Source organism: Rhinatrema bivittatum, chromosome 2, assembly GCF_901001135.1.
Source record: "Rhinatrema bivittatum chromosome 2, aRhiBiv1.1, whole genome shotgun sequence".
Lineage (NCBI taxonomy): Eukaryota > Metazoa > Chordata > Amphibia > Gymnophiona > Rhinatrematidae > Rhinatrema > Rhinatrema bivittatum.
In genome coordinates this window covers 25,184,393-25,197,096 of record NC_042616.1, presented here as the reverse complement: position 1 = coordinate 25,197,096, position 12,704 = coordinate 25,184,393, and the positions used below count along the sequence as shown (strand labels likewise).

The 12,704-nt window shown below is 44.3% G+C and overlaps 1 protein-coding gene across 3 annotated transcripts in view; it reads left to right on the top strand.

Moving 5' to 3' along the window:
- Window positions 1–3,022, top strand: part of LOC115083700 (oocyte zinc finger protein XlCOF6-like) — a 40,142-nt gene extending 37,120 nt beyond the window's left edge. For 2 of the 3 annotated variants that reach the window (XM_029587667.1, XM_029587665.1), the window contains exon 4: window positions 542–3,022. In XM_029587667.1, the coding sequence (XP_029443527.1) occupies window positions 542–2,193 (1,652 nt within the window). In that variant the 3' untranslated portion in view covers window positions 2,194–3,022. The remainder of the gene's footprint in view (window positions 1–541) is intronic. The other variant, XM_029587668.1, reaches the window with a different exon arrangement.
- The last annotated feature ends 9,682 nt before the right edge of the window (window positions 3,023–12,704 follow it).

Sequence of the window (12,704 nt, the reverse complement as noted above, 5' to 3'; positions counted from 1 at the left end):
TGCGGGGAACCCTCAGAGCCTACCTCCATACAGGGACCTTCTCCGGCAGGGTCCGATCCTCCAAGCAGATCCGACTCGATTCTCTCTTACGCTCTGGCCCTTAGTGAAGCCGAATGACGGTATATAAAACCTGATAAATAAATCAATAAAAATAAATAAAGAGTTCAGAAAGTATTTGAAAACATTGTTTAAAGATGTTTTTAATTTATCAATTTTATATTATGTTGTTCTAACAGTTTTATTTGTGATTGCATGTGCGGGTATCTTTGTAATCCATCCTGAATGATTGCATTGGAGGAGGCAGGGTATAAGTTTTATAAATATATAAATAAATAAAACAAACCACAGGAGCTGCATAAAGACGTCACACAGGAGTTCTCACAGCCGTCTCCTGAAGCTTTTGCTTCATTTCAAAAATCTCTAATATTAGAGATCCTATGCAGTCATTGTGTGATCTTTTAAAAATTCTGATCCCAGGTCATTGATAGCTTTCCATTCCATTGTCACTGACACATGATTAATTCTTTCTTTTTATATCCAGCAGACAATGAGGTCGTACAGGAAGAGAAGAGGGAGTTGAATCAAGAAGAACACCCTATAGTACTGGCAATTACACCAATACATGCAGGAAATGACTGTGAGAATCTTTCCCAGAGACCTGAGGGGGGAGACACGAGCCAAAGTCAGCAGGAATCAGAGAAGAAGCAGCGAGAACCTTCAGGAGTCTCAGTGGATGGAGTCACTGCATGGGAGAGAAATGACAGGGAGCTCACAGCCATCCCTGAGCACCAGAGACACCTGAGAGTAGAGAGATCTTTCCAGAGTAATAACAGTGATCAAATGGCTTCTGACTTCCACCAGAGAGCAGAGAGACCCTTCCAGAGTAGTAACAGTGATCAAATGACTTCTGACCCCATCCAGAGACAGGAGGAAGGGAAGAAATCCTTTCACTGTAACACCTGTGGGAAAACCTTTGCTAGGAAATGTCATTTTCTTTTGCACCAGAAAACCCACACAGAAATGAGAACTTTTCCATGTTTTCAGTGTGGAAAATGTTTCAAACAGAAGGGAACCCTGAAATTACACCAGAGAATCCACGCTCAAGGGAGCACTTTCACTTGTACTGAATGTAAGAAAAACTTTTCTAGCAGGAGCTCCTTAATGATACACCAAAGCACACACACAGATAAGAGACCCTTTCATTATCTTCAAGATGAGGAATCTTACAGCTCTGAGTTCTCTTTATTAAATTCCCAGAAAATGGAGACAGAAGAGAGTACATTTTCATCTTCTGAAAGAGGAGAAAACATCATTCAAAAGCAAGACCTAATACTAAATGAAAAATCACAGAGAGAAGAAAAATTATTCATGTGTACTGATGGTGACAGAAACTTCAATGAGAGAGAAATGTTCACAGGACAACAAACATTCCAAACAAGAGAGAAACCATTTCTATGCTCTCAGTGTAATAAATGCTTTAAGACAAAGGGAGAAATGAAAAAACACCAGAGAATCCACACTGGAGAGAAACCATTTAGATGCTTTGAGTGTGGTAAAGGTTTCATTTATAAAAGGGATTTGAAATGCCATGAGAGAATTCACACAGGTGAGAAACCATTTACATGTAGTGAGTGTGGGAAAAGTTTCAGTCTGAAAGGAAACTTCAAATGTCATCAGAAAATCCACACAGGAGAGAAACCATTTACATGCTGTGAGTGTGGTAAATGCTTTAAGACAAATGGAGAAATGAAAAGCCATCAGAGAATCCACACTGGAGAGAAACCATTTACATGCTTTGAGTGTGGTAAATGCTTTAAGAGAAAGGGAGAAATGAAAAGCCATCAGAAAATCCACACTGGAGAGAAACCATTTATATGTGAATGTGGTAAAAGTTTCATTCATAAACAGGACTTGAAATACCATGAGAGAATGCACACAGGTGAGAAACCATTTACATGTAGTGATTGTGGGAAAAGTTTCATCACTAAACAGGACTTGAAAAACCATCAGAGAATTCACACAGGTGAGAAACCATTTACATGTAGTGATTGTGGGAAAAGTTTCAGTCTGAAAGGAAACTTCACATGTCATCAGAGAATCCACACAGGAGAGAAACCATTTACATGTATTGAATGTGGTAAAAGTTTTAGTCAGAGTGGCAGTTTGAAAACGCATCAGAGAATTCACACATGAGTAACCATTAACATGTAGTGAATGTGATAAAAGCTTCAGACAGAAATTTCTCATACGGCATCAGAGAATCCACCATGGAGTACTTTGTGAGGTAAAAGCTTTAGAACAAAGGAAGAACTTTCAAGTCAACTGAGAAGCCACACAGGAGTCAAATGTAATTCACACACTTTCCTAGAATTTGGAGGTAGAGGTCCATCTGTAGCGAATGTTTTCCGAACAGAGAACCTTAGTAACATCTTTCAATTCATATCGCTTGCGCAAAGTGGAAGACGCCAAATCATTAAAGATAAAAATCTTGTGGCCTTCCCAAAGCCATTCATTTTGCTTTCTGGTCACAGCGTAAAGTTGCTTCTTAAGGGCATAGCCTTGCAGACAAAAAATTACGTCCCGAGCTTTATTATCAGTCTTGGGGCCCAATGCTCTATGAGCACTCTCAATTTTTATCTCTGGCAAATCTGAGGTAGAGCTACCATCAGGGGCTTTGAGTAAAAGCTTGCAAACTGACAACACCACTGTGAGGCAATTAACATATTCAGGCAATTCTGGGATGCCGCGAATCTGTAAATTGCACTGACAAGAATGGTTTTCCAAGTCCTCAAACTTTTCGGCAAGCAATACACATTCATTTTGCAAAGCTTTCTGTTGGTCCACCACTTTTTTAAGTGAATCAGCCTAACTTTTCATATGAATATCCTTTTCGTCACTCGGGTGCCCAGAGCTGCCATATTTATGAATTTGTACATTTTGTGCTTTTTCTGTTTGTGTTGCTATACAAAGTTTTGTGCTTTATGTATTCTAATAAAAATAAAGTTAGAGTATTAGCAGTAAACATGAGAGAATGAGCTCATTCCCAATTTACTCTGTCTTATGAATAAGGTTCATTCCTGTCAAAATATGTACAAATATCATTTGTAAACATTGCCTCTTGAAAGAAACCATTTACATATCCTGATTGTGATAAAAGTTTCAGTAATCTAAAGGATTCATACAGGGGATAAAAACAGTCTCAAGCTTATGTAAAGGCATCAACAGATCCCAGTTCTCAAACAGTATGTAGTATGGAAGTAAATGGCCAAAATCAGTCTCCATCCTTAAGCTCAGATGATTGTTCTGTGAATGGAAGGAGTGAGAAATTAGCAGCACATGATGGGAAAGAGGTAACAGAATTTGTAAAATAAGAGCAAAAACTGTTTAAAAAATCTCAGTACCAGATGAGGAAACTCAATTGACACAAGCATGAATATAGTGGGAAATACAGGGAATGCTTCAGAAACCTCATGTGGATCAAAATCTTGACTTAGGAATTTAGACTTGAAGGAAAGCACTGGTATCACGCCCTTGAGATAACTGAAGAATTTGCGGTGATCTGGGACAATCCTGTACAATGGATAAAAAGCTCAATACAAGAAAACTGGAGCTTGTGGTAAAGGAGAAAAGCACAAGAAGAGTATTGCTGTCAGGAGTCAGTACCAAATAACTATTCTGTGGTTCAGATGGAGAGAGAGAAGATCCTCAAGTATCAAATAATGCAATTAGATATCAGGAGAGTGTGGCAGAGAGATACAGAAATAGTCCTAGTTGTATTGAGTGCCAGTGGCCTGAGTAAGAAGATTTTCAGGCACAGCTGGAGATGTTGCCTGTGCATTTAGCTTCTTATGAACGGCAGAAGGAGGCTCTCTTTGGTACAATGCAAGTATTATGAATGGCATTGGCAAAGAATGTGAGAGATTGAGATCTTATTCCACATATCCTGACTTGGTATTTGTCTGTACTGAATGTGTCAAGAATTTCACTCAGCTCCACACCTTAAAAGTCACCAAGTGCTCCATTCACGTCTGAGGGACAGAAAATTTTATTTATTAAAAATATTTATATTCTGCATAATATGAAAATAAATTTATTTTATTTATCAATTTTTCTATACCGTCGTTCAGACATGCCATCACAACGGTTTACATTTTTAAAAGAGATACATACTTTTTTTAGAAATACATATTGAAATATAATACAATGGTAATGATATAGTATGAGGTAATGCATATATGAGGAGGAGGAGACAAAGTGGATGGAAGGAGTAAGAATGGTTTAACATGTAAAAAATATGGTACAACGAATAGAAATATGATACAGGCACCTGTTAGAATGTACGATAACCTATATTACATACCTTAGTCTATGTGCCTATTTGTAAACAGTTGCGATGGTATATAACTTAGCGACGGTATAGAAAAGTTTTTAAATAAATAAATAATATAATACAAAGGTATTGCATGTACGAGGAGAAAATAATATAAGGTAATAATAAAACAAGGTATTGCTAATTCGAGGAGGAAGGGACAATGTGGATAGAAAGGAGTAGAAAGGATCAGCCTAATACACTTTGAAACAATGTGGAGCAAAAGGGGGGGAGTACCAGGGGGCGGGGGAGAAGAATTCTAGTCTGGGTATGCCTGTTTGAAGAGCCATGTCTTAAGTTTTTTCTTGAATTTTCGAGTACTTGCGTCTAAGTCAGGGGTGGGCAAGTCCGGTCCTCGAGGGCTGCAAACCAGTCGGGTTTTCAGGATACCCCTAATGAATATGCATGAAATAGATTTGCATACAACTGAGGCAGTGTGTATGCAGGTCTCTCTCATGGATATTCATTAAAGATATCCTGAAAACCCGACTGGTTTGCGGCCCTCGAGGACCGGAATTGCACACCCCTGCTCTAAGTGGAGGTCAGGTGGCATGGAGTTCCAGAGGGCGGGGCCTGCGGTGGATAGGGCTCGTTTCATAGAAATGAGGGGTGTGGTCTTGGGGAGGGGTGTATATAGACAGCCTTTGTAGGCGGATCTAGTGGGGCTCAGTGTAAGCAGATTACAAGTTTCTGAGTTTAAACTTAAGGCAATAAAAATAATTACAACATTAAATAATAAAACTAATAATAAAATTATTAAAAATCTGCTTGAAACAAAGCCTTCAGCTGTTTCCAAAACACTTTTATATCATCAATTGCTCGACGATTGTGAGGCAAAGAATTCCAATGAGAAGAACCTGAGATTAAAAAAAGCTTGGCTCCGGTTTTCTTTTAGATGCACCCTCTTACTACAGGGGATGTCCAATAAAAATTTCCCTTGAGAATGTAATGTAGGTGTTGGTTGATAATATTTTAGTAAAGATGACCAGTAACTTGGGCCTTCCTTTATAGTTTTAAAGATACTGTAATCAATTTAAATTCAATGCACTGTTTAACTAGCAGCCAATGAAGTTCTTTTAGGATCGGTGTAATATGGAACAGAGCAACTCTTGAACATAAGAAATTGCCATACTGGGTCAGACCAAGCCCAGCATCCTATTTCCAACAGTGGCCAATCCAGGCTACAAGTACCTGGCAAGTACCCAAACATTAAATAGATCCCATAGCAGTGGCTATTCTCTGTCAACTTGATTGTTAGCAGTTAATGGACTTCTCCAAGATCTTATCCAAACCTTTTTTTTATCCCAGCTGCACTTACCACATTCTCTGGCAACAAATTCCAGAGCTTAATTGTGTGTTGAGTGAAAAAAAATGTTCTTTGATTAGTTTTCTTTCTCACAGGACAAGCAGGATGGTAGTCCTCATATATGGGTGACATCATCAGGATGGAGCCCAATCATGGAACACTTTTGTCAAAGTTTCCAGAACTTTGACTGGCACCTACTGGGCATGCCCAGCATAGCACCAACCCTGCAGCCAGCAGGGGTCCCACTTCAGTCTTCTTTTTTCCACACAGCAGTAGCCATGCGGGTTAAGGAGCTCTTCAGAGATTCCTGACAGGAATTTTCCTCACGGAACTTTGTTTGAAAGATTTCAAAAAATTCTACCCCACAGGGGTCCCCCTATCAATTTCTTTACTCCACAGTCGAATGATAAGTTTTTTGCCCGTTTGCGGTCGATTCCTGTTGAGTTTTTCCCTCGCGGCCTACTGGCCATCGACTGAACCACGACTAAATTTTGTCGAGGCCATGGTGTCGGGTTTCCGTCCGTGCCCCGACTGCACTCGAACAATGTCCATCACTGACCCTCAAATGGTCTGTTTGATGTGCTTGGGGTCCGGCCTCGATGTCCTTCTTGCACCAAATGTGCCCAAATGACACTAAAGGGTCGCAAGGCTCGGTTCGATAAGATGGGTCTTCTCTTTCAGCCAAAAACCCCGACTCCATCGATAGCTTCAACATCGTCTGACCAGAGCTGTCTACGTCACGTCAGCACCGGGAATCCGCTGCTATCCGACCGGCCTGGACGACTTCCCGGGTGTCTACCCCCCTCTGTTCCTCCTCAGGAAAAACACTGAGGTGAACATTGAGAAAAACATCAACACCTTCATCGTAAAGCTCAGGCCACCAATACGGGCAAAGCCTCGGTATCGACGTCATCTGAGCCTCCAACCAAGAAGCCCCGTACAGAAAAGGCCTCTTCTGTCTCTAGGTCACCGAGGCGTTCCCCACCTGGGCAGGTGCCGGGATCCGCGATTCCACCTTCACCGGTGGATCCTCCGGTGACGCCAGTGCTGCCTCCTACTCCGGAACTGGGTATCCATACCCCAGGTTTCCGTGAGGAATTGGATCGGATGACCCAAGAGGCCATCGGCAAAGCACTCCAGGGCTTCCAACTTCCATTGATGTCAGTGCCGGTTGATCCTCCGGTCACCGACCCGATACCCATGGCACTTGCACTGCTATTGTCAAGAATGGACAAGTTAATCAGTGCCCTTCCACCGGTGGATCCGAGGGAACCGATGGACCCGACTCCTTCCTCGCAGATTCCCTTGTCATCGGAGGAAGATGAAGAAACACCACTCTTCATTCCACCATCGGGAATGCCACCACAGACACATCCATCAATGTCACAGATTCCATCGGTGCCTCCGTCTATGCCTCTGATGCCTCCATCGATGCTTTCAGTTCCTCCTTCAGGGCCATCGATGCCCAGGCCAGGGCCTTCAGGAATAACTCCGTTACTTCCTTCTGAAGAACATTTGGGAGTGGTGATGACCCTTGTAATCCTTGGACCAACGATTCGTCCCAGGATTCTGAAGAGCTACCTTCACAGCCCTCCCCTCCTAATGAAAGGAAGCGTTCTCCTCCAGAGGACCTGTCCTTTATTAATTTTGTAAAGGAGATTTCTGAAACGGTCCCATTCCAGCTCCAGACAGAAGAGGACTCTAGATGTCAGATGCTAGAGCTTCTACAATTTCTCGATGCTCCAAAGGAAATCATGTCCATCCCAATTCATGATATCCTTTTGGACCTCTTGAAGAGAAATGGGGAGCACCCTGGCTCTGTGGCGCCTGTTAACCAAAAAGCAGATGCCACCTACCTAGTTCAGTCAGCCCCTGGCTTCCAAAGAACTCAGTTGGATCATCACTCAGTGGTTGTAGAGTCAGCCCAAAAGAGAGCCAGACGTTCCAAACCTCACTCTTCCATTCCCCCAGGAAAAGATCAGAAATTTCTGGATGCATTTGGAAGACGGGTATTCCATGGATCAATGCTCATCTCTCGCATTGCATCCTACGAACTCTACATGACCCAATACAATAGGGCCTTGTTCACGAAGATTCAAGACTTTACTGAAGCCCTACCTCAGCAGTTCCAGGTCCAACTTCAAGCCCTAGCACAAAAGGGCTTAGATGCTGGCAAGCATGAAGTAGGATCAGCGTATGACATCTTTGACACCACTTCCAGGATGTTGGCAGCCGGTATCAGTGTAAGGAGATGGGCCTGGCTGAAATCTTCAGAACTCAGACCAGAGGGACAAGACAGATTGGCTGACCTGCCCTGTGCGGGGGATAATCTTTTCGGTGAAAAGATTCAAGAAACAGTGGCGCAACTCAAGGACCATCAAGAGACTCTGCGCCAGCTCTCTTTACTGCCTTCTGATCTCTCTTCTTCTTCCAAAAGATACTTTAAGAGAGATTCCAAGAGGCAATTCTACCGACAGAGGAGATACTATCCCCCAGCATCCAGGGGTCGGCCTACTAAGCCTTACCAAAAAGGACAACCTAGGCAATCTAGAGGGCAGAAGTCACAGCCAGCCCCTCAACCAGGTCCAGCGTCCGGCTTTTGACTCCCTTCTAGAGAGCAGTACCCAGCTTCCACTTCTGACCATTCTGGTCGGCGGCCGGTTGTGCTACTTCTCCAGCCTATGGCACACAGTCACCACAGATCAGTGGATTTTCAGAAGGTGTTTGACAAAGTTCCTCATGAGAGGCTTCTAGGAAAAGTAAAAAGTCATCGGAGAGGTGGCGATGTCCTTTCATTGATTGCAAACTGGCTAAAAGACAGGAAACAGAGAGTAGGGTTAAATGGACAATTTTCTCAGTGGAAGGGAGTGGACAGTGGAGTGCCTCAGGGATCTGTATTGGGACCCTTACTGTTCAATATATTTATAAATGATCTGGAAAGAAATAGGACGAGTGAGATAATCAAATTTGCAGATGACACAAAATTGTTCAGAGTAGTTAAATCACAAGCAGATTGTGATAAATTGCAGGAAGACCTTGTGAGACTGGAAAATTGGGCATCCAAATGGCAGATGAAATTTAATGTGGATAAGTGCAAGGTGTTGCATATAGGGAAAAATAACCCGTACTATAATTACACAATGTTGGGTTCCATATTAGGTGCTACAACCCAAGAAAGAGATCTAGGTGTCATAGTGGATAACACATTGAAATCGTCGGTGCAGTGTGCTGCGGCAGTCAAAAAAGCAAACAGAATGTTGGGAATTATAAGAAAAGGAATGGTGAATAAAACGGAAAATGTCATAATGCCTCTGTATCGCTCCATGGTGAGACCGCACCTTGAATACTGTGTACAATTCTGGTCGCCGCATCTCAAAAAGGATATAATTGAGATGGAGAAGGTACAGAGAAGGGCTACCAAAATGATAAGGGGAATGGAACAACTCCCCTATGAGGAAAGACTAAAGAGGTTAGGACTTTTCAGCTTGGAGAAGAGACGACTGAGGGGGGATATGATAGAGGTGTTTAAAATCATGAGAGGTCTAGAACGGGTAGATGTGAATCGGTTATTTACTCTTTCGGATAGTAGAAAGACTAGGGGGCACTCCATGAAGTTAGCATGGGGCACATTTAAAACTAATCGGAGAAAGTTCTTTTTTACTCAACGCACAATTAAACTCTGGAATTTGTTGCCAGAGAATGTGGTTAGTGCAGTTAGTATAGCTGTGTTTAAAAAAGGATTGGATAAGTTCTTGGAGAAGTCCATTACCTGCTATTAAGTTCACTTAGGGGCGGATTTTCATACTCCGCGAATAGGCCTACTTTTGTTTGCGCTCCAGGCGCAAACAAAAGTACGCTGGATTTTAGTAGATACGCGCGGAGCCGCGCGTATCTGCTAAAAACCTGGATCGGCGCGCGCAAGGCTATCGATTTTGTATAGCCGGCGCGCGCCAAGCCGCGCAGCCTACCCCCGTTCCCTCCGAGGCCGCTCCGAAATCGGAGCGGCCTCGGAGGGAACTTCCTTTTGCCCTCCCCTCACCTTCCCCTCCCTTCCCCTACCTAACCCACCCACCTGGCCCTGTCTAAGCCCCCCCCCCTTACCTTTGTCGGGGGATTTACGCCTCCCAGAGGGAGGCGTAAATCCCCTCCCGTCAGCGGGCCTCCTGCGCGCCGGGACGCGACCTGGGGGCGGGTCCGGAGGGCGCGGCCACACCCCCGGGCCCGCCCCCGGAACGCTCCCGACACGCCCCGAAAACGCCGCGCGGTTCGGGCCCGCCCCCGACACGCCCCCTCCAAAAACCCCGGGACTTACGCGAGTCCCGGGGCTCTGCGCGCGCCGGTAGGCCTATGTAAAATAGGCTTACCGGCGCGCAGGGCCCTGCTCGCCTGAATCCGCCCGGTTTTGGGCGGATTTAGGCGAGCAGGGCTCTGAAAATCCGCCCCTTAGAGAATAGCCACTGCCATTAGCAATGGTTACATGGAATAGACTTAGTTTTTGGGTACTTGCCAGGTTCTTATGGCCTGGATTGGCTACTGTTGGAAACAGGATGCTGGGCTTGATGGACCCTTGGTCTGACCCAGTATGGCATTTTCTTATGTTCTTATGGGTACTTGCAATAGTATCCCAAGGCTACCACCTCAACTTTCTCTCGGTCCCAATGGATTACCCACCTCAGCTGACATGGGGAGCATCCAACCATTCACCACTCTTGGAGCAGGAGGTCTCCCTCCTCCTCCAGTCCCGAGCAATAGAACCAGTGCCCCTCTCCCAACAGGGGCAAGAGTTCTATTCCAGGTATTTCCTGATACTAAAAAAGTCAGGTGGTGTATGCCCCATATTGGATCTTCGCACTCTAAACAAATACCTACAAAGAGAAAAGTTCAAGATGGTGACCTTGGGTTCTCTACTTCCCCTCCTTCAGCTGGCTCTGCTCTCTAGAATTTCAGGATGCCTACATGCACATTTCAATCACTCCGTCACATCGCAGATTCCTGCGGTTCCTAGTAGGCCCAAAACACTTCCAATATTGAATGTTACCTTTCAGCCTAGCATCTGCCCCACACGTCTTCACCAAGTGCCTCGTGGTGGTAGCTGCCTACCTCAGGAGTCAAAGTGTCCACGTCTACCCCTATCTGGACAATTGGTTGATCAGGGCTTCCTCTCGGCAAGGCGCACTGACATCCTTTCGCCTCACTTTGCATTCCCTGATTTCCCTAGGGTTTCTCATAAACTATCAAAAACCCAGGCTAGTTCCTTCATAAACTCTGTCATTCATAGGGGCCGACTTGGACACTCTAAAAGTGAAAGATTTCCTACCTCAGGATCGAGCTCTCACTCTCGCTTCTTTGGCCCTTTGACCGCAGTCTCGACAACATTCAACTGCATGTCACTTCCTGATATTATTGGATCATATGGCCTTCACAGTGCATGTCACTCCCATGGCTTGCCTCACCATGAGAGTAATGCAGTGGACTCTCAGCCAATGTCCTCCACAATCCGCATCACCAAACAGCTCTCGCTATCGCTAGTTTGGTGGACAAACCAATCCAATCTGGTACAGGGCCTTCCATTTCAGATTCTAGAACCTCAAATAACCTTGACAACAGATGCCTCCAACCTGCACATCCCGGTCCATCATGAGCATCAGCGTTTCCTACGCTTCGTGATCCTGGACCCCCACTACCAGTTCCAGGCGCTACCCTTCGGGCCAGCCACAGCACCCCGAATGTTCTCGTTGTTGGGATTCTGTTCCATTTCCAATAAAGTGCTATAGATATTCCAGCTGCAATAAAACAAACTTGCTGACAAAATTGTGTCTGGTGTTTCGTCAATGTGGAGCGGGGGATATTGAGCAGTATGAAAGCAGCAGCAGTTAAGTTACCAATCCCCAGAATCTTTTCCACCCACTTTATCACACCATTCCCACAGCTCCACCATAAATGGAAAAAGGTGCCCGTATATCCACAACCCCTCCAACAGGAGGCTTTGGTAGAGGGATATCTACAGTGTAAGGGGTAAGGTACCATCTAGTGAATATCGTATAACCGATTTCTTTCAGCGCCATAGAGAGAGGGAACATCTGCGGACTGACTGGTATACCTGGTCCCATGTTTCTGAGGTATGGGTCTGCCCCAGGGTCCGCTTCCCAAGCCCTGACGTGTAAGTAGGTTTGTTTAGCTGGTGCATTTGGTATTCTGTGTATTGTAGAGACCATAAGAACATAAGAAAATGCCATACTGGGTCAGACCAAGGGTCCATCAAGCCCAGCATCCTGCTTCCAATAGTGGCCAATCCAGGCCACAAGAACCTGGCAAGTACCCAAACACTAAGTCTATTCCATGTTACCATTGCTAATGGCAGTGGCTATTCTCTAGGTGAACTTAATAGCAGGTAATGGACTTCTCCTCCAAGAACTTATCCAATCCTTTTTTAAACACAGCTATACTAACTGCACTAACCACATTCTCTGGCAACAAATTCCAGAGTTTAATTGTGCATTGAGTAAAAAAGAACTTTCTCCGATTAGTTTTAAATGTGCCCCCTAGTCTTTCTACTATCCGAAAGAGTAAATAACCGATTCACATCTACCCGTTCTAGACCTCTCATGATTTTAAACACCTCTATCATATCCCCCCTCAGTTGTCTCTTCTCCAAGCTGAAAAGTCCTAACCTCTTTAGTCTTTCCTCATAGGGGAGTTGTTCCATTCCCCTTATCATTTTGGTAGCCCTTTTTTTACCTTCTCCATTGCAACTATATCTTTTTTGAGATGCGGCGACCAGAATTGTACACAGTATTCAAGGTGCGGTCTCACCATGGAGCGATACAGAGGCATTATGACATTTTCCGTTTTATTCACCATTCCCGTTCTAATAATTCCCACATTCTGTTTGCTTTTTTTACTGCCGCAGCACACTGAACCGACGATTTCAATGTGTTATCCACTATTGTAGCAACGGCAATGAAGACAACTCAGACAGTATTCATGGTGAAGCATCTTCCCGGCTTCTGGGAAGCCTCTCCTTTTATT